The sequence below is a fragment of the Sus scrofa genome, chromosome 14 (assembly GCF_054392235.1).
Source record: "Sus scrofa isolate SSC_HxYL_T2T_F1_AM1 chromosome 14, Sscrofa_HxYL_maternal_Yorkshire_Landrace_v2.0, whole genome shotgun sequence".
Classification (NCBI taxonomy): Eukaryota; Metazoa; Chordata; class Mammalia; order Artiodactyla; family Suidae; genus Sus; species Sus scrofa.
In genome coordinates, this window is record NC_139396.1 from 140,498,897 (window position 1) to 140,521,492 (window position 22,596).

The window sequence follows — 22,596 nt, forward strand, 5'->3', positions numbered from 1 at the left end:
AGTCATTAGAATTCCCAAACTAATCATTTTGAGTACAGTGTAAAATGAATAATTGCTTTGAAAGAAGGGGTGGGAGTGCCCTTTTTGCTTAAGTAAATTAATCAATTAAAGGGTTAAGATTGATTGGCTAGAAAATCACCAGGAAAGGTCACTCCTAACAGAACCATTATGCTTAGAGTAAACAGCCATCAGCTTACCCTGAAAAGTAAGTGGCATGGCTGCTGTATATCTGAATACAAATTATCTGCAAAACCTACTGCTAGCCTTACCTCATTTTGTCACTGGGAATACGCAGGCATTGGCATTTGTAGGTGTATGCATGCACAGGTGTATGCATGCATGTGTGCATTTGTGCATCTCATTATCAACTGCTGTCTTTATATTAAAGAAAGTAGCCAGCTCACAGGCATGGCATCAATACAGGCAAACTGCCCTTACCTGCCAAGTGCTTAGATCAGGTGCATTTTGTTTCATGTTGTTTTTTTTCTTAATAGAATCTGGGAAAACACTGTGGTCCTCAAGAGTCAAGACTCCCGTTTGTTTTGTTTTAATCTCACTCTGAGGAGTTCCCATCATGGCGCAGTGGTTAATGAATCCGACTAGGTTTCATGAGGTTGCGGGTTCGATCCCTGGCCTTGCTCAGTGGGTTAAAGATCTGGCCTTGCTTGGATCCCGCGCTGCTGTGGGATGCAGCTCCGATTGGACCCCTAGCCTGGGAACCTCCATATGCTGAGGGAGTGGCCCTAGAAAAGGCAAAAAAAATTAAAAATTAAAAAAAAAATCTCCCTCCGAGTCAGGTATGACCCCTAAGTGAAATTTCTATCAAAAGTCCAGGAAAGCTAGTTCCCTAATGCTTCCATAACCTCCTCCTCATATCTGTTCAAAAGCCTCAGTAAACCAAGGACAGATGTGAGGGAATCTGCCTTTCAAAGATAGGACAGTCTCAGCAGATTTAAATGAAGCTTTGCAATCAGAATTTCCTAGAGTCAAACTGCGGGAGACTGGCTGGCTATGAGGTACATTAATGCAGATAGAGTAGCCTTGGGAATTCTCTCAAACTGCAGGTGTGTGATTATGGAAAAGCACACGTTGTGGACTAGATTCAGGGGGAAATAAATACTATCTGATCTTATCCCTAATGCTGAGAAAATCTGGACACCCTTGTCTTGACCCGCCCCTCCTGGCAGACTCTGTGGGAGGAGATTGCACTTAAATCCCATCTAGAGAATTCCAGCAATATTGTTTTGGATCTTTATTCATTCATTCATTCAGTCATTCATTTAACTAATTTTAATGAGCCTACTTCATGATCCAGGCACCCCAGTAGGCAAGGGACATACAAAGAAACATTGATCATCAGAGGGTTTAGAATAGAGGCAAGACAGAAAAGTGATGAAGTACATTTGATGGGATAGAGCAAAAAGCAGCCGCAAGATCAGGGTCTCAGAATTCATAGGGAAGGACCTAGAAGAGGGTAAGGAAAATACTTGGCAATAATGGCAGAAAACTTGGTTTCACCATGCTGGCCTCCAGTGAAAATCTCGTTCTCTGAAAGTCAGCCATCTCCTCAAGTGCACAAATACAGATGTTTGCCTGTTTCTAACTCATGAACCCAAGAGCCACCAGCCCAGAGGCATCACCAGGGGACAGCCTCCTCCAGTTTTCACGGATCATGCCTTATGAATAATGGAAACTTTCCAAAATGATTTTGGTTTAAGATCATGGATAAGTCCTCTTGTGGGGCTGTATATGTCAGCACTCTTCCCTGGCAAATTATCTGCAGACAGCATAGTCTATCAAAATGAGCCCACCACTGTTCATTTTTCCCTGCCTGCCATGCTATTAACTACCATTTGTCATTTTTAAAACATTTCTGGAATCAAAGGTAAGAGGAGAAAGAGAAACAAAAGGGTGATAGGAGATAAATGCACTGCAATTCTGGGTCACATGTGCCAATAAAATAGGAAAAAATGTCTGGGGAAAAACATGCAGATTCTTCCAAAACAGCAGATCTCAGATTTGCATGCTTCCAGAAGGCTCAAGAAAACACAGGATTTAGGGGCACTGACATTTATACTCTAGGAGTGCTCTCACCGGGAAATGATGTGTCAGCTGATCAGCTGTCCATCCCTCATTTTTGGAGCAGAGACATTATGTGAATATCACCCACCTCCATTCCCTCACTGAAAAAAGCATACTATGATATTAATATAGGCTAAAAGTATATTATTATTTTTGAGAATTATACAAACTTCTTGAAATATCTAGAGACACCCTGAGGTTTAAAGAAAAAAAAAACAGTGTAGAAATCACTGCCTTGAGTAAAAATAACTTCACATTTGGCTGTGGATAGCTCCCCAATACCATTCATTTGGCATTTAATCATCCTTCCTTGAAGCACCTCACACCACTCCTGTCACCCTGTGTTATTCCTGGAATCTTGAGTTGTCGTGTAACTTTGCCACTGGGTGACAAAGCAAAGGTATATGTTGGTGCCTTAGAGGGACAGCCATCATTCCCCCCAGTCCTCACCACATAGGTGTACGCCTGTCTATGGCATGACTTATATTTGCTTCTTGGACAAAATGATATTCTAGTGGGACAAGGAACTAAAGAAGAATAAATATGTTAACCATCCATGAAAAACAAAGCAACACAATTCCAAAGACTCCAGACAAGGCTTTACTCTAAGGGCATCCTCAACACACTCCCAAAATGAGCTTGTCTCCTCCTCCCTCCATAGCATCAGAAGTACCTTCAAGGTAAGCAACAGCTTCCCCTTCCCCCAAAAGGGGCAATGGCAACATTTAGCTGATTTGTGCCAACACAGTTGCAACTAAACCCTTAAATAGGAATTAGGAATTAGTCTCCAATTCAAACCACCTTCCAAGAACCCGCCTCATCTCATAATGTTATGGAGGGATTACCAATAGTTTGACTCAACCAGTCTGAGACCCAGGCCTCTGCAATTTACAGCATATCAGTGAGCTTAGTCAACATTAATCTTGTCCATCCTGACGGTCATGTTTTCTTTCACACGACAAAAGGGTCTAAGCTGATGATTTACATGGACAGCACGACTGCATTTCCGAACTAGATGCCGAAGAGATTACACTCTTAATGTGGATAATAAATTTGCATCCCTGTTAATGTAGAAAATGTTAGACATGACAAACGGCAAGGTGGGAGAACATGCTCACGGAAACTTAGATGACCAGAAGTAAGTAATTGGCAACATTAGCAAGTAGTCCAGTCAAGCAAACCCCAGGAAAACAACCGATCAAGAGTTCATTGATTCTGTGTCTCTCATAAGTTAAAAATCACTTGGGAAGCTTTTAAACTACCTGTGTCCCAGGCTCAGCGAGCCTATTTCAATTAGTCCTGGATGGGACCCCACAAATAATATATTTTTTTTAAATCTCCCCAGGAGATTCTAATGTTCCTAAAATTAAAAGCCACTAAGTAAGAAATATACTCAGCATATTGCCAGGCTTAGGCTGGCAACTAACATAACATCAGTGATTTATTAATTCACAGATTCCTTAAAAAGATGCCTACGGAGTACCGACTATGTGACAGCTTTGTTCTCTAGTCTAGTACTATAAGCCAAAAAAAATTGCAGACTAAACACTTATTCTCCAAAAGTCCAATATCTAGTGAATTACAGTGGTACCTGGACCGTTAGGATGCCCTCTGCCATGGTGGAGGAAAATAGAAAGATCAAATTTTCCCTGCTCCCACTCCCAGCTAGGAATAACCACCATCCACAGAGTCCTTTACAAAGAGCAGAGCATCTGGACCATTATAACATCTGGTCACCAGATATCTACGGCAACCTTAACTAAGGAAAGCATTTCTGAAATTACCAATCAGGGAATTGAGAGTCACACAAGCTTTGCAGCAAATGATAACTAACTCTTTTTCATCTTTTCCGTCACAAAAATATGAACACCTAGGTTTCAGTTATGTTTTTACCATTTATAACTTAAAATATGCGAAGAAAATTTTTTTTTAAAATTTACTCTTTACAGTAACCTGATAGAATTATTATTATCCCCAATATATGAAAATTAAGGTCCAAAGACATGAAGTAATCTAGTCAAGGTAATTTATTCTCTGTTTTCTATTGTTTTAAACTTGGCGTAGAGGTTCTCTAACTCAGTGGCCATGAAATATGAGGGTTCTGACCCACAAAACCAGAGAGAGTTTACTGGCTGTTCTGCCTCTTTCTAGTGATGGACACACATTTAAGGAAAAAACATCCTAGAAGAAACAGGGATACTAATGTTTTCTCATTAGCATCCCAAAATATATGAGGATATATGCTTTGAACAAGGCAAATGTTTAGGGCAAAATTCTTAGAAATATGAACATTGAAGCCAGGTTAAAAATCAGAGTCCATGTAGTAAAAGCTTATAGATGAGGTGGCCAAAATTCTGTGAAAATAAAACACTTTGCCTACAATCACACAATTAGTGGCAGTGCTAAGATTAGAACACAGGGCGTGCTCACACCAACTCTCAAACATGCCCAGGACATGCCATTTACTTTTCATAGGATAAACCAAAGTAGTTATCTAATAAATGTACTATTTTGATTATTGTTGCAAAATTTTTGAGGAAAATTCTTGGAGATTAAGCACATTCAATTTTCATTAGAATTGCTAATACTTCTAGAAAGTACTTTGAAATATAAGAATTAAACTTGAGAACTGGCGGTTTAGATGCTCTCTTCTTTTGAAAATGTACCACTATTACCACCTGACTGAAGCACACACGAATGTTCACTGCTCTTTACTACCTCCTGAAAATCTGCAAAAGTGATCTTTGCAGGATGGTATAGGAAGCTAACGACTCTTAAATACTGATTTGTTGCTGAAAATCTCAGTTCCTTTGTGTGTGCATGTGCATGTGTGTGAATATAAAAAACCTGATTGAGGAGTTCCCCACTGTGGCGCAGCAGAAATAAATCTGACTAGGAACCATGAGGTTGCAGGTTCAATCCCTGGCCTCACTCAAGTGGTTAAGGATCCGGTGTTGCCGTGAGCTGTGAAGTAGGTCGCAGACACGACTCAGACCTGGCATTGCTGTGGCTATGGCGTAGGCTGGCAGCAACAGCTCCAATTAGACCCCTAGCCTGGGAACCTCCATATGCCACAGGTGCGGCCCTATAAAGACAGGAAAGACAAACAAACAAACAAAAACAAAACCCTCATTGAGGGTGCCAGGTATGCTACTTACTAGCTGTGTGATTCTGTATAAGTCTTTTAGCCTTTGAGCCTTGGTATCCCTATTTATAGGGAGTTAATTTTTTTAGATTGAATTTGATATACAATGTAAGTTACAGGTATACCACATAGTGATTCACAACTTTCAAAGTTTATATGCCTTCGAGCTATTCTAAAACATAGGCTATATTCCCTGTATTCTACAGTATATCCTTGTAGCTTACTTATTTTATACATCATAGCCAATTCCCTTCTTTTCTAAATTTTGACTTGGCCTCAAGCCATGAGGTGACACACAGCAGTTCAATGAGCTTCTTCCTTCTTTTCACGTGGGTCCTGACTGGCACCTTGAAGTACCAGTTACATATTTGTCTTCGGCAAAACAACAGGATGGGAACTAACACACTGCCCCACATCCTATGTCCAGCAAAAAGCACACATCTGAGAAGCAATATGGTCAAGAGACACTCAAATTCAAGACAGGAGCTTTGATTTGGTCAGCAGATGGAACAGCAGGCTCTCTCTCAGACACAGGACATCTTTCAGGAGATCAATAATAATACCTTTAGGCCATAAGAAAAGAATACATTAAAAATGGTATGCATAGAGGGAATTCACATATAATGAGGCCCTACTATGCATCTTTTCTCACAATAAACTTGTATGAGATGTACTTGTGGGGGATTAGGTTTTCATGGACACTGGGAAGCTGGAGGCAGGGCTATTGTTCAGGGATTTACTGAACTCTGATTTCCACCATAGATCATATGTGGCCTTGATGACGGCAGATTTGACATAAGCCCCAGAGGAAACTGATATCTGCATTCCCTTAAAGGAAACATTAAGTGCAAAGATTGTTCTTGAGTATAATGCAAGGCTCAAAACTGTGGAAAATCAAAATAGTACACTTCTCAGACATGCCAAGGCAAGGACCTACATAGATAAAAATCATCAGTAGTTCTTTGTGATCACTGTGTTTTCAATAAACTTCTGTCCTTGGTTAAATACGGCAGAAACTCAATCTAATCTTAAAATAGTGTATGTATGTCCTCTCAAATCTAAAATGCTGAACTATTACCAGTCCAAGTTACCAGATGAGAAAAAGGAGGACCAGAAAGGGTAGCACGAACTAAGGCTTACTAGACTGAGTAACCACCTCCACTCTACTTTTTCTATAAAGATAAAAAACAAACAAAAAACCTATGAAAAAAGAAAGGGCCATGTTATTTCCACTGGGTATAGGGACTACTGGGGCGTAGAAAGTGTCAAATCAATGAAAAAAGCAGGCCTAAGAAGTGAGGGAAGAGGAACCCAAAGCCACACCATTCATGCTCTACTCTAGTCTAGGAGGCCTGTTTCAGGGGCTTACACAGCACAGACCCATCAGCTTGTTTGCCATTATAAATTAGAATGGCTCCTGCACCTTGACCTTTGCCCTACTACAGTGAGTTGCTAAAATAACAGATGTGGCCCTCATTTTCATTTGAAATATATCTTTCAGAGTTATATCTGGAGAAGATGAGGAACACAGATAAATTAGTACCTTGAGCTGCCATGCTGGCTGGTGAAGCTCAGCTATCCAGCACTGCCCTGGAAGCAGCCATTCTCAGCTGTCTCTTGCTGCCTGGAGTCCAGATAGTGGCTGATTTCGCCACCCCACCCTCCATCCCACATGTTTCCTGCTGACTGGAGGAGTCACTGTATCATGCGCTTAGACTGCCCAACGAATCAGTAAGCAGGGTCTTTTTTGAGTAAGAGACTATAAAACCAACTGAAACAAAAACATTGCTGGGCTGCTGGGCAGAGACAGAGTCCACAGATTAATGTGTCATCTCAGCCTCAGAGCATCGGCCTTGGACCTCTGCAGAGCAGCCAAGAAGGGGAACTCAAAGGCCAGACCTTGCTCAAGAGAACAGCAGTTTTTAACGAAGCACGTGGTGTCAGAGAAACTGTTTGCCAAAGCCACTGCAGGGCAGGACCCACAGCAGCCTCGTGCAAGTACAGTCTCCATGTCGAAACATTTGTTTGTTAAGTTCTGAAGAGACAGGTCTTTGCAATTGTTTTCTGCAACTCCCAAAGAGGACATGCAATGTAGAGGGAAGAGGAGAGCTGAAATTCTCAAGTACTTTTCTAAGGTCAGAAGTGACGAAATCCCAAGTGAGAGAAAGGTAGTAACAAACTGAGAAAGGGTGACCCAGGAAGTTGGGAAATGAAGTCAGTATAAGTCAGAAAACTGATACTGCAATAAATACTAATCAAATTGGAAGAGTTTTCAGACAAAAGAATTTCTTACCTGACCAAAGAGAACTAACTCATCAACCAGAAGTTATTGCTAATCCAAGGCCCCAGCTATTTCAAAGTGTTCTGCGTTTGGCACGCTGCAATGAGTATATATTTCCCAGTTAATTCGGTTTAGAGCTGGGGGAGGGGGAAGACAGACTTGAGAAGTCGTCTTCTTTCTTTCAAACTCAAAGAGTGAAAGTTACGTTCACACTGGCCTGACTCAATGTTCTTATTTGAAAGAAGCAATGAAGCAGGACATTCAATGATAAATTCTTTTCAAAAAGCTCTTTTAAGTCTTGGTCCCCAGAAATGCTGGCAGAAATAAATATACATTAAAAAAAAAAAAAAGTCCTGTGCCTTTCATGAATTGATTGCATCTCCTGCTTCTGCAAGCTAAGAAGTCATAATCCTCTGCAATCACAGATTGTTTGAAGCCAATAAACCAAAGGTGATGACCTTGCTAATACATCCCAGCAGGGGAAAGAAATAAAGCCGTGCTGAGGAATAACTCTTCAGCACACCATTTCCCTTTGGAAAGAGGAGAAGGGAGCCGAAAATGCCCCAGCTTGATTTATGGATGAACAGTATTTAGGAAACATCACCTGAAAAAAGGGTTTTCTAAAACTCTCCTGTGATGCTGTTTTCATCCCTCTTGTCCTGCAGCGCACAGGGCAAAGCCCCCACCCCTAGGGACCACCCTCATGGACATGCATGGCCCCCCTGGCCTTTGCTCAGGGTCAAGTCTGGCCTAGATGGGGGTCCCAACTCCCCACATAAAGTCAATTCTCTGGTAACAGCACAGTAAGCAGTGTTCAGGATTAGGAATTCAAATGGGCCCGATATTATGTTTGTTTTTAAACAACTCTCCCACGCTAGCCAAAGGAAAAGAACCTAACTAAGAGGAATAAATTCACACTCACAGAAGCATCATTACAGACTTGCAGCATGGCAGTGTCAATCCACACGCCAAAATCAAATGAATTATTTGCCCTTCAGATGCAATGACAACAGATGAGTGCAAGACTTATCAGTTGAGTAAACTACCTCCTGTTAACCTGTGATATATAGGATGGGGCAAGCTTTGCATCAATTCATTAAATCCAAGATGACAAAGATCGTGTTTTTAAAAATCTCTTCTCCCCAGTATTCTATCTCCTAGTGCAGAACTGTACTTGGTACCAGGGATGCAAAGGTGAGTAAGATAATAGGCAACCTTCAAGATGGTTCCTGTAAAGGGAATAAATACACAGGAAGTGCTAATGATTCAAATAATACATCAAAAAGAAAAATATGTGCAACAGAAAGAATGAGAAAATGAGCAGGGATTTATTCTGTGCGGAAGGCTGTGGTCAGGAAAGGGACCCTACAGGAGATGGTCCCTGGGAGGTTCAAAGTCTGAGCTCTGGAGCCAGTCTGCCTGCACTCAGATCCCTTCTCCACTGCTTAGTAAGCTTTCAACTGTCTGCACAAGTGTCCTCATCTATAAAATGGGTATAATGATAGTACCAACCTCAGAGGATATCGAGAGATTAATTTATAGTTGATACACATAAAGCTCCCAGAAGAGTGCTTAGCACATAGTAAAGCATCAGCATAAATGGTTATCATTATTTATTAAACAAAAAAAGGAAGGGAAAAGGCAAGCAAAGAAGATCACAGAAGTACAAGATCTAAGGTTTTTGTTTGTCTTGTATTATTTACTCTACTTTCTATGCGTTTGATAGGTGACACACATGTAACAAAGTGTTACTATAATTCTACAAGATAAATACTATCACAGCCCCCTTTGTGATGAAAAACAAAGCAATTAAAAAACCACCCCATCACCTTGGAATGGACAGACCCTGGATTCAATGCCCAAGTGCAGGAGCTGACTTGTTTACAGAATGGCCTTCTGAGAACACATGCTGTTTAGCATAACCTACAGGTAGTTCACCATGGCTGGAATATGTAAAGATTTTCTTTATTGAGATTCTATGAAGTGGAGTGATCAAAGTCAAGAACTATAAACACCCAAGAGGAGAAAGAAGCCAAAGGCAAAGTCAATTGAGAGTCCAGAAAATTGAATTCCAAAAAATAGACTTATATAAAAAGAGTGCATTTTTGGCATGGGCTCTAGAGCAAAGTGTGATAGGAAGAAAAAAGTGACCAGAAAGTTGATTAACATCACTTTAACATGACATCTGGGCTGGCCCTTCTTTCTTGACAAAGGCATCGCGGTGACTTTGACCAGATGTGGTCCACAAGTCTTTACCTGGATGATCTTCCGCAACCAGATCAGAAAAGGCTGCTTAGTGTCCTCCAAGATGTGGAGGTGAGGTACCACTCACAGAACATGGGGGTCCTGACAAGCAGATCCATCTCTTCCACACACATGCAGAAAAGGGGCAGCTGCTCCAACAGAGCTGAGTAGATTTCTTAATAGCAGCTTTCATAAATGGCTTTTCTGATTAATTTTACCTGCTCTGACCATCTCCTTTCCACAGAACCCCTGGTTGCTAAATGTGTCCTAAATTTAATATTATAAAAGGTTATACTCCTCTGCATATTAAGTGTTTCTTTTTTTTTTTTTTTTTTTAGGCTTTTAAACATGCTTGGATTACAGTTCCTGCTTTTTCACTCTTTGCCTCCCCCTAACCCCTAGCTTCCTCATCCCCCTGCTCTTATCCTTCTCCAACACCTCCCTGTACCACATGACCAACTGCCTTCTTGAGCATTACCCACAGCTCACAGGAGTGAGAGCACAGGCATGCTATCCCCAGTCTGTGACCTCGGCTGGGGTCCCAGCATCACCCACTGCACCAGCCTTCCCTGAGTGGTCCGTCCTCCTGTCTCCTTAGCAGCTCTTTCAAACACTCAAGCCTCTTCTTAAGTCCATTATCACTCACCATATATCCAAATGGCAGAAGCACTCTCAACTCCAGGTCTCCCAGCAAAGTTTTTCTATGTCTCAGGTAAGCTCTGGCTTCCCTTCTTGGTCAAAGAGCAAGACCTTGGACCTTTTCCCACCCCTCATCCACGATGATCTACCATGGCTGGACCATCCCCCATATAAGCTCCATATCCAAACCCCCTCTGCCACCCAATCCTCTACCATTTTTTTGTTGTTTTCTTTCTCTTTCTTTTCTGTCTTTCTCTTTTTCTTTTTCTTTCCTTTCCTTTCCTTTCCTTTCCTTTCCTTTCCTTTCCTTTCCTTTCCTTTCCTTTCCTTTCCTTTTCTTTTCTTTTCTTTTCTTTTCTTTTCTTTTCTTTTCTTTTCTTTCTTTCTTTCTTTCTTTCTTTCTTTCTTTCTTTCTTTCTTTCTTTTTCTTTCTTTCTCTTTCATTTTTTTTAGGGCCACACCCATAGCATGTGGCAGTTCCTTGGCTAGGGGTTGAATCAAAGCTGTAGTCACCAGCCTACACCAAAGCCACAGCAATTCCAGATCTGAGCCATGTCTATGACCTACACCACAGCTCATGGCTTAACCCACTGACTGAGGCCAGGGATCCAAACCTGCATCCTTATCGATGCTAGGCAGATCTGTTTCTGCTGAGCCATGATGGGAACTCCATCCTTTCTTTTTTTTAAAGTATAGCTGATTTACAATGTTGTGCCAATTTCTGCTGTACAGCAAAATGACCCAGTCATACATATAAATATAACCTTTTTCTCATATTATCTTCCATCATATTTTATCCTAAGAGATTAGATATAGTTCCCTGTGCTGCATAGTAGGAGCTCACTGCTTATCCATTCTAAACATAATAGTTTGCATCTACCAACCCCAAACTCCCAGTCCATCCCACTACTTTCCCACTCCCCCTTGGCAACCACAAGTCTGTTCTCCATGTTTGTGAGTTAGTTTCTGTTTTGTTCTCCATGTTTCTGAGGTTGTTTCTGTTTTGTAGACAGGTTCGTTTGTGCAATGTTTTAGGTTTCACATATAAATAATATCATACGGTATTTGTCTTTCTCTTTCAGACTTACTTCACTTACTATGAGAATCTCTAGTTGCATCCATGTTGCTGCAAATGGCATTATTTTGTTCTTGTTGTGACTGAGTAGTATTCCATTGTGTATATGTACCATATCTTCTCAATCTATTCATCTGTGAATGGACTTTAGGTTGTTTCTATGTCTTGGCTATTGTGAATAGGGCTGCTACGAGGGCTCCACCATTTAAAAAAAATTGTTGAAGTATAGTTGATTGATAATGTGTTAACTTTCAGGTATACAGCAAAGTGATTCAGTTATAATATATACATATATCTACTCTACACATTTTTTCCATTTCAGGTTATTACAAGATATTGAGTAGAGCCTCCCTTGCTATACAGGTAGGTCCTTGTTGGTTGTCTATTTTACATATAGTAATATGTAAAATGTTAATCCCAAACTCCTAATTTATCCCTCCTCTCCACTTTCCCCTTTGGTAACCGTAAGTTTGTTTTCTACATCTGTGAGTCTATTTCTGATGAACAGACCAAAAAAAAAAAAAAAAAAAAAGTGGTGGTACATATATACAATGGAATGCTATTAAGCCACATAAAGAATGAAATAATGCCATTTGCAGCAACATGGACAGACCTAGATATCATCAAACTAAGTGAAGTAAGTCAGACAGAGGAAGACAAATATCAAATTATATGTGGAATCTAACAAAAATGATACAAATGAACTAATATACAAAATCCTCCATCAGTTTTATTCCTCCCTCAGTTTAAGAAAAATATTTTCCATCTCTTTGCACTGATTTAACCTTCATAAAACATGGTTGGACTTGTCCTCACTTAAAGAAAGGAAGATGGTCCTTTAGTCTATGACCCCCTTCACGCAAAATTGTGTTTACTCCTTTATGTCCCTTCACTGGTAGCCTACCTCTTAAGACACACTGCCGTCAAGACACAATTTTCATTCAAGAGACTGGAGAAATGCTAAGTATTGAAAAGACCCAGTTACTGGTGAAATCATCAGCAAATTACAGTCTATAATTGTCTGTGGGTATATGAATTATCCCAGCCACCTTGGAAAGTAATTTCAGGAATCTGTTAACATTATAAATGCATTTGGTTTTGATCCAGCAAGATCACCCTTAGGACTCTAGAGTACTTGATGGAGAGAAAATTACCAAAATGTAAAAACATGTCTACAAACATGTTTATTGAAGCCCTGCATGTAATAGCAAATATTGTGGACGTTAGATAATGATCCAATAAAAAAGATCATGGTGAGGTAGTGTAGCTTGGTGTTAAGAGAGCATGGCCAAGAAGTGCAGACTTGGGGTTTCGGGGGGGGAAGGGGAGGGAGTGGGATGGATGGACATTTTGGGGGTTTTTTTGGATGCAAACTGTTATATCTGGAATAGATGGGCAATGGGATCCAACTGTAGAGCACTGGGAAATGTGTGTGATTGGGTCACTTTGTTATATAACAAAACTTGATGAAACATCATAAATCAACCATACTTTAATAATAAAGATTTTTAAAAAAGAGAATACACTCAGAATCCATCTCTGACGCTCACCAACCACATGACCCCTGGGCACGTTACTTAATTTTTCTAAGCCTCACTTCTCTCATCTGTAAACCTGGTAAGCCAGCAGTGCCTGTCATAAGGATAAAAAACACTGAGAACACTTCTGGGCACACAGAAGCACTACCTAAGTTCATTCAGTGAGCAGCTGTTAAATTCAGTATACAGGAGTTCCCATCGGGGCTCAGCGGAAACGAATCTTGACTAGGAACCGTGAGGATGCGGGTTTGATCCCTGGCCTCATTCAGTTGAGGATCCAGTTTTGCCATGAGCTGTGGTGTAGGTCGAAAAGGCAGCTCAGATCTAGCCTTGCTGTGGCTCTAATGGACAGCTACAGCTCCGATTAGACCCCTAGACTGGGAATCTCCATATACCGTGAGTTCGGCCCTCAAAAAAAAGACAAAAGACAAAAATAAATAAATAAATAAATAAAAATAAATTCAGTATAAAACATTCATACTATTTGATGCTTATAAACCAGATCTATTTTTAAAATGTATTCACTGACAGACAACCATGACGAATTGTTAAGTGAAAATAAGAGGCTGTCAGAATCCTATGAACAGCTATCCCTATTTTCTTAAACAACAAAAAAGTGGTCCCGACATATGCATATATCTGTTGGTAATTTTTGAGGTGAGTCATCATGACATGGATGGTATCCCCCAAAACTCTTAGCATCACTGATGCTGGAGAAGCTGGATCTGTGCAGGATGTAAAACATTCTAACAACTTTTTTTTTTTTGGACTCTGCACTGTTTGACTTATTTTAATGAGCATACATTTTTTTATTTTTTTAAATAATAAGATCTAATCAAATGAATGTATAAGTCCAGGACCCACAAACAGCTCTGCCCGACACAAATGTGGGGATGGGAGTGGGAGCTATAGAGCTGGGAGGAATCCAGAATCCAAAGTACACTGTGATCCTGTTGAGGAGCTTGGGTCTCTCCTGGGGGCCTTCAGAAAGACACTAAACATTTGCACGTACAGGGATAAATAACATCACAGGATCCATGTAACATGAAGAGCCCTCATGCAGGACAATTTTACACTCTAGCTTTATTCCTTCTTTTTTTCAGGGTGGATATCCTTATTCTGTATCTTTGTATTTGCAGTTGACTGAAAATTGGATTGTGTGGCAAAACAGTCTTGAAAGCTGGGGCTAATTATCCAAGCTGCCCTCTGCTTTTCGCCTGGGTGAGGAGTGGGAAGCAGAGACTTTCAGCTAGTGGAACTACCCACCGGGTTGGCAGAGCCACTGTCTTGAGGTCAGCTTCTGTCAGCCTGAATCCCCGGAGCCCTCCAAAAGTACTAGCTGCAGCCAACCCTACACAGATGCTGCCTCGAGGCACTCTCCAGCCATTCTCTCCACAGAGGCTCTACTAGGAAGCTTCTCTTGATGACCTTTGTGTGTAACATTCAAGAAGAAAAAAGGTGGCTCCTATGGTAAGGAAGCAGGGCTGGCGCCCACTACAGAATCAAACAGCCTAACCCATTCTCTTCACTTTAACTGTATGGCTCCCCCTCCGCCCCCCGCGCCCCCCGCCCCTGCCCCAAGCAGGTATTGCTGTTTGAGAGTATATGATTTTGGAGATCTATTTGGAAGCTTGTGTTTCCTGTGGACCTGAAAATAAGATACTAGTGACTTTGAGAAGTGAGCCACTCCAGGCAAGCCCTATGACAGACACACTGAAGGTTGTGTGTCCCTTTAAGAGAGAAGTATACCTGCAGTCTTTCCAGAATTGCTGGGGGGCTTGCTCATCAGCTAAGCCTCTCACAGCAGAGTGCTGATTACCCTACCGCAGAGGGGAAAAAGATTAATATATTTCTTCTCAGAGATACTGTATCTAGATTTTGACATTTTATTTATCTCAACCTTTAAGCTTATCTTGCTTCAATATGGTAAAACCGCCAGCTCTACCAAATCTCACAGCTTAATCCACTGTAAAGCAGAGAAGATTCTGAGGTGCAGTTAATTGTTCTGTGTCAGATCAGCCCCCTTCCCTCAGTTTGACTCCCTGAGTGAAGACAACACAAAACAAAACAAAATCAACAACTCGCTCCAGGATTAAGGTGTAATCAATGACAAGACCAACTGGGAGCAAAAGCTCATTAATATGGTACAGCGGCATAGAGCTCTGTCAGCCAAGGTTTGTGGATTCCGCCAGGCTTAAGGCCCTAGAACATCACTGCAAGGTCAGCTGCCTCTTGGCCTCCCTCCTATTCTAACATCCCTAAGGCATTTGCCACTTGCCCCCTTTGGACTGCTCAGCTGGTAAAAGTTGTAAAGAATAAAGGCTCAATTGAAAAGTGCATGTATCAATTTGCCGGATGGGAAGCCGTTTCCGTTGCCCAGTATTTCTCTGGAATGGGGCAAAAGTGGCTTAAAATGTCACAGTGTTTTGAAAAACCTTATTTTTAATACACATATATAACAATTTTATATATACACATACACACACACACACACACACACATAATGATTAAAATGCTGTTTGCTGACGTATGGCAAGATCCACCAGCAGGCAGATGGGACCTGAGATGAAAAATAAGTAGTGATATGACTGAAGTTTATTAACTAACATGCCTCTAAGTGTGTGGGCTATTATTTACAAACTTTGGCACACTATACAAATAAACTCAGAGGATGCAATAATGTATGTTGAGCACTTTGCTTTGCACCTGACACATACGGAGTGCTAGATCCAAGTTAGCCTTTATTATTGCTATCACTATTTTCATCAACAGCATCACTGCCATTATCATGAAACCAGCAAGGTGCTGGGTTTAAGGACATGAAGTCTAGCTGAGAACAGAAAATATACACATGAGCAAAGCAAAGACGCACCACTACTCTCATGTCTTTATTACAACACTTAACGGTTGTGTGACAGTTTGTCTATTTACATTAGATTTAACACCTTCTGGGATATGGCAGTTCTGGGTACAGCTTAAGTCCCTTATTCAATACAGTTACATAAGGCAGCTTACAGGCAAGTACAGTTCTCTCTCAATTTAACTATCCACAGAGTGTGGCTTCTCTGAACAATGAACTTCTGGAAGGCGGAGCCTACATGCTGCGGATCTATGCACTCATCCACCTTCTCTTCCCTAGACAAGAAAAATGTAAGGCCTAAAGAAGTTAATCGATTCATCTGTGTTGAATAAATGAGTGAGAAAGAGAATGCTATGTTAATGACCGTGCATTAGAGATAAAACTGTAGTATTCACTGGTCTGTTGAAAACCAGATACGTGCTGAGCATTCTCCATGTGCTATGTCCTGTATTCAAAGTGACATGAGAATCTCTAAAACCTGGCCTGTGCCCCTTGGAAGGCTCCGAATGTTGGCAAGGGCAGGTTTTCTGACAAGAAAGTACAAGCTGGTGCAGGAGAAAATGATTCAACCCATAGCTGTCTCACCTGCCACCGTCATGACTGAACTTGATGATGTGAGACCATGAGGACCTTTCTTTCTGGCCCCATCCTTGACCCATCCAGGCCTATCTCTCTCTTCCTCTATGTCAGCACCCCCAAAAGGTTCCTTAAAGACCAAATACAAGCATCATGAGCCACTCCAAAAAAAATGCAAGTCCTGCAAAGCACTCATGAAGTATTCCAAATATTTATTTCTCCTTCTTTCATTTTCTAAATTATATTTTCCTTAACATAAGTGCTCTTTTATCAAAGTATCAGGGTTATAATAGCACAAATACCCACAGTCCTATTTGTCACATAGGACATGACATGTACGGCAAATAACTATTGTGGGTATAAGAAAAGCAAATATATGTGGGTATATTGTTTATGTATATATGTGTGTATTATGTGTATATATTTGTATGTATGCATGCATATTTGTCTGGTTTTGATATGTATGCATGCATATTTGTCTGGTTTTGATATGACATATATATGAATATATCCTTGAATGAAACTGATTCTAAGCTGGAAAAGACAGCAGGTCATTCTTGCCACACTTTCCCAAGCTTAAAGCCCATGGAGGCCACTCCATCAGAAGGGAGGTCTGATACAACTAGAACATGATGTCATTTTCATTTCATTAACTCCATCCCTTAAGATGAGAAAAGAATATTCTGCCTGGATTGAAGCATCAGTATCAAAGCCCCATTACGGTGAGAAAAGCAGGCTGAACGTGAGCTTCAGCAGACCAGGACAAGCTGTCCCTCATGGCCTCCCATATGCTCTTCCCAGTACCACTCAGGTTGAAAACCTGGCTGTTATGTGTCTGTCCTACTGAGACAGAACTGCATATCTTTTAATTTTCTAATGTACCGATGACACTTTCTATGGCAGAGTAAAAGCTGGCTTTTACTTTCATTTATGTACATACGTTAGAGAAATCCATCAAGAAAACAAACTTACTCAGAGTCACAAAGATGCTGACAAACAGGTATTGCATTTAAACAATGCAGCAGGTGTCAAGCCTTTCATGCATTAAAGATCTGAATTTTTTGAGGCTCCCTACCAAACTTCCCACATTTTAATTCAGTTACAAAATTTCCTTGGGACAGAAACTCTGCATAAATGACCTCCTAGTTGGGGAAAGAGCTCAGTAATTTAAGTACCTGACAACAAATAATAGAACCTAGCCTTTTTCCTTTGGTCTACTAGGGTTCTCCTAAAACACATGACTATTTATTTGAGGCTTCTGGTACTGAGTGTAAAGCCCAAAAGAAAACAGACATCTGATGAACATGAAATTTAATGAACAATCTTCTTTGGGGGCCCGGTAGATTCCTTCTGGATTTTTATCCAATCCAGACACCTCCTCTTATATGACAACTTCACTCCCCAACAGAGGCAGCTCTTGCACCAAACTGCTACCAAGTAAATCAACTTTGCCTCCCCAGCTACTGTTGATTGTACAGTGTAAGCAGCTTTAGGCAGGAAAGAGCTCTCCGCAGGAAGCACCCTTTTGTCTTGTCACTAACCTTAAACCAGGCGCCCCCATGCTCTACTCATCTCCAGCCCTAGCACAGCTTTAAAATCTTTCCAGCACACAATTCCTGGCCTAATCTGTGGGTTCTTTCTCTAGATCAAAGGAGAAATGGAGAATAAGTAATTAACAGACGACCAGCTCTCTTTCCTAGCTTCCCCTTCAGTAATCTTGTGAACAAACCACGAGGACAAGATAGCATCTAAAGAAAGACCACAAGGAGTGGACAAGCCTACACACGAGCCTGTGCTCGGGGGGGAGGGGGGGGGATGGCAATGACTCTGACCCCCCTTCCCCCATCTCAATGATTAACTGAGATTACTTCCCTCCTTCCCTTTAAAACCTCCATGGCCAAGTAGACTATTCAGAGGCAGTTTTGGGCAGATGCTGAGTCCACCAACACCCAGACTATCAGCATTCAGATCAAAGGCAACTGTCCCTTCTACCAACATTTGTGAGTATTGATTGTGAGCCATGAGACACAATTCCATAACATGGGGCGGGGGCCTGACACAAACAGGACAACTGGAGTCTTTCTCCCTAGAGCTCAGTGTTGAGACTGATAGCCAGTAGCCAGTCTCTCCTGGTCTCCTGGTGAACTGATAGGTAATGAATCCCCCACTGATCTTATGTTGTCCCATACACCACTCCTGCCTTTCTGATATTAGTATAATGACTCTCACTGTCTATATGTGTGTGTGAGAGTATATTTGTGAATAATATTTTTTTTCTTTTTATGGCTGCAACTGCGGCATATGGAAGTTTCCAGACTAGGGGTCAAACTGGAGTTATGGCTACTGGACTATACCACAGTCTTAGCAATACTGAATCTGAGCCACAGCAGCAACTTATTCCCCAGCTTGTGGCAATGCTGGATTCTTAATCCACTAAGCAAGGCCAGGGATCAAACCTGCATCCTCACAGAGGTAATGTCAGGTCCTTAACCTGCTGAGCAACAAAGGGAACTCTGTGTATGAACATTATTTATGGAGTTTGTCTCCATCGTCTCCCAGGTCAGGGATCAACATGTAATCCAGGGCTGAACAATCAGAGGAAGTGCTATCCTGGACTTCAAGGATTGGTTTGGGTGTGGCCACATGGCACAGGAGTGGAGAAGAGCCCATCAGAAGTGAGATAAATCAAGCAGATTTTTTTTTTTTAAGAAACAAAACAAAACAACAGAATGTATAGTTTCCAAGAAAAAATGAGGAGAGAATAACTGCCTGAGCATCTCAGTACTTTCTTTTGTGCTGAATCCAATGAGTTAGTGTGGCCTTATAAGATTTGTTCATTCATCTCAAAAGTATTAACTGCTGAGTTGTCATCATGGCTGAGCAGCAATGAACCCAACTAGTATCCACGAGGACGCAGGTTCCACCCCTGGCCTCGTTCAGTGGGTTAAGGATTTGGCATTGCCATGAGCTGTGGTGTGGGTTGCAGACATGGCTCAGATCCTGTATTACTGTGTCTGTGCCTAACCTTCTCCCTCTCACCCAGCCAGCAGCTGCAGCTCCGTTTCAACCCCTAGCTTGGGAACTTCCATATGCTGCCCTAAAAAGAGAAAAAAAAAATGTATTAACTGCACGCTTTACATGCGTGACAAAATAGTGTGAATTTCAGAGTTAAGGCATGCATATTATCGTGTGTGCACATGGAGTTCCCGTTGTGGCTCAGTGATTAACAAATCTGAATAGGAACCATGAGGTTTCGGGTATGATCCCTGGCCTTGCTCAGTGGGTTAAGGATCCGGCATTGCCGAGAGCTGTGGTGTAAGTCGCAGACGCGGCTCAGATCCCATGTTGCTGCGGCGTTGGTGTAGGCCAGCGGCTACAGCTCTGATTGGACCCCTAGCCTGGGAACCTCCATATGCTGCAAGTGCAGCCCTAGAAAAGGCAAAAAGACGAAAAAAAAAAAAAAAAGAAAAGTGAAAAATAAAAATAAAAAATAACTGTGTGTGCACACCTTTGTGCCTCAGAACCTTGGAACGGGAGCTGGTAGCCCTGTGGAGTGTTGCCCTGGTAGCCTGCCTGGGTTTTGCCGGCCTAGAGGTTGTTGATCCCCTTTGCAAAGATCTCCTCATTCTTTTGTTTCTGTTCCAATAAGCTCACAGATGAGTGAGAAATGTGGGAACCAAAATGCATAAAGACAACCTAATGAACAATTTAGCAAAAAAGATCTGTCTATAACCCCCCCAAAAAACGGGTCTATAAAAAGTAAGGATCCAGCCTTCCTGGAGAGAAACCCCAATCCATGGCTAAGGGAAATACAAAGCAAACAGAGGAACAAAAGGTACACGTAACCAAAACTCGTCCCACCTGGAAAAGGGGGGGAGGGAGAGCAGCCCGGGCATTGTTTTAAATAACACAGTAATTATTAACTCAATTTCCTACCTCCAAAGCGAGCTCTCTGTGATGCTCCCCAGGTTATAGTCATAGAGCTTTGTCAAAATGAGAATCACCTGAAGGCAAAAGAAGAAATCATGGTTAGTTTCAAACAATTACAATCTCATAGAACTGAAATGGCCCAAGGGAGGGCTTAGAATTCCTTTAATGGGTGCTTAACATAATTGAATGAATAGTTGCAGCATCCACTTACAGAGACCAGGGGAGGGTTTTCCTGTACCCGTCCATAAACCACTCAAGCCAGGGATCCCCTGCCTAACCTTCTCCCTCTCACCCAGCAGCAAGCATTACGTGCCCATCCAGGCATTTCTTATCCTGGTGGGCTTAACACTTTCAGGGCTAACTAGCAAAGTGATCAGAGAGAAGCCCTGCAAGGCAGCCACTGAGCAGAAAGTGGAAAGAGGAAGGTCAACGACATAGGTCCCAGCCCCCCTGGTTGTACTAGACTGGGGAGACCTAGCGTCTCTGAACCTCAACATGCTACTTCTCAGAAAGGGTGGCTGGGAGGAGTTAAATTAGGTAATAAATGCAGATTACTCTTCAACTAGCATGGAGTTTCTTAAATGTTAGTTCCTTCCCTTCCTGCTCTTTTGGGGGTTTGGCTTTATCTATTTCTCTTAATCTATCAACTTCTGGGAAAACCACTGGATAGAAGCTACTAGGACTAAGCAACAGCATTTTAATAGGCACAGGCCAATGTTTTATGGCATTTCAAAGCATTTTCAGGGTCTGAAAGCTTAGAGAATTCAGGGAGCCTGTGATAAAATATATATGTATATATATATATGTATGTGTGTGTATATATATATATATATATATATATATATAAAATTGTGAGTTCAAACCTTCCAAGAACACATCCTGGGACGGGACCTGTGCAATTAAGGGACACCAAAACTTAAGCTTCCTTAGCTTCACTGCAAATCTTCCCCTGATTTTAACTTGTTGCTCTTTTCAACCTCACCCAGAGGAAGCCAAACTATTTAGTTCATTCTTTCACAATTCAACTCTTAGGAAACATTTATTAGGAGCCCAGAATTTGGCCCTGTGTCAGAAGAGAACACAAATACAGATGGGGCCTGGTGGTCTGTGAATTCATGCTCATCGTGGCAGCTTGAAAGAGCGGCTTGCTTTGGGGGCCTGCAGCCATGACCTGGCACCGCCTGGCTCCACGTGAAACACGGGACACTTGGGAAGATACAACAGAGCTGTGTTCCTAAACACAAAGGTTCACTCTCCTTACAAAATGAAGACCTGCTTTGTTTTCTGTTGTGGTTCATATTTCTCTCCTGACACTCATAACCTAGAACATTCAGCCCAGTCCTGCTGTTTTCAACTCAACAGAAAAATGCTGCCATTGATTTCCTTGATTTTCTTTGGAGGCCAAGGGATCAGTTCTAGCCACAGTGAACACAGAACATTCTAACCTTGAATTCCAAGGCAGCAAACTGCCCAGGCGCATTGAATCCTAAGACTCACTCTACTAGCACAGGGCTGGCTTTACTGAAGGCACAAGAATTGAGGGACAGATTCTGATCCCTTTGTTCACAGCAAGAAAACTGAAAATGCATGCCCTTTCGTTTGTTCCAGGTTCAAGGGAATGAAGGATCATGGTCACCCCAAGACAGGCAGACATCTCCAGACCTGTGCTCTAAGGCCACTCCTCCTTAACCACTGCACAGGCTTCAAAACTTACTTCTTTAGCAAAATGTGAGCATGTGTGAGTCGCTGGGCACCCTATGGGCATGTCAGATGGCCCACCTATGGTGGGGGCATATGTTTAACAGATCCATGTGCCAATTAAGTTGCTCTAAGTGGTAAATTTCAATCACCGCCATCCCAGGAACACTGATCAGTGACAGTGGGGTGGCTGTTTGTTTGAAGACAACGAGTGATGTTGTAGTTCCACCTCGGTATGATTTTGCTGAATAGGCCTATAAATCCCCCACCAAGAAAATGGGGGTGTGGGCATAACGCATTTCTAGGTAGTCGCTCTCTTGAAACAAGATGCCAGTAAACTAAATAATGCAGTTCTGCAGGTCACAAATTGCATCTCCTGTCCATCTGACCAGGGAATTCATTGGAGCCCTAAGAGAAGGAACCTTTTAACCCAGCGAGGAATGGCATGGAGCCCCTCACACATGCAGACGGACATTTTTTAAGCAATTCACAGGCAGGTGGGCAGGGAGGTAAAAATCCACTTCCTGC

The 22,596-nt window shown here is 41.8% G+C and overlaps 1 protein-coding gene across 7 annotated transcripts in view; it reads right to left on the bottom strand.

Moving 5' to 3' along the window:
* The window catches only part of SORCS1 (sortilin related VPS10 domain containing receptor 1), a 531,938-nt gene that overhangs the window by 314,563 nt on the left and 194,779 nt on the right, over positions 1 to 22,596 (bottom strand). For all 7 annotated transcript variants that reach the window (XM_084993370.1, XM_084993369.1, XM_084993368.1 and 4 more), the window contains exon 2: positions 20,377 to 20,444. In XM_084993370.1, the coding sequence (XP_084849496.1) occupies positions 20,377 to 20,444 (68 nt within the window). The remainder of the gene's footprint in view (positions 1 to 20,376; positions 20,445 to 22,596) is intronic.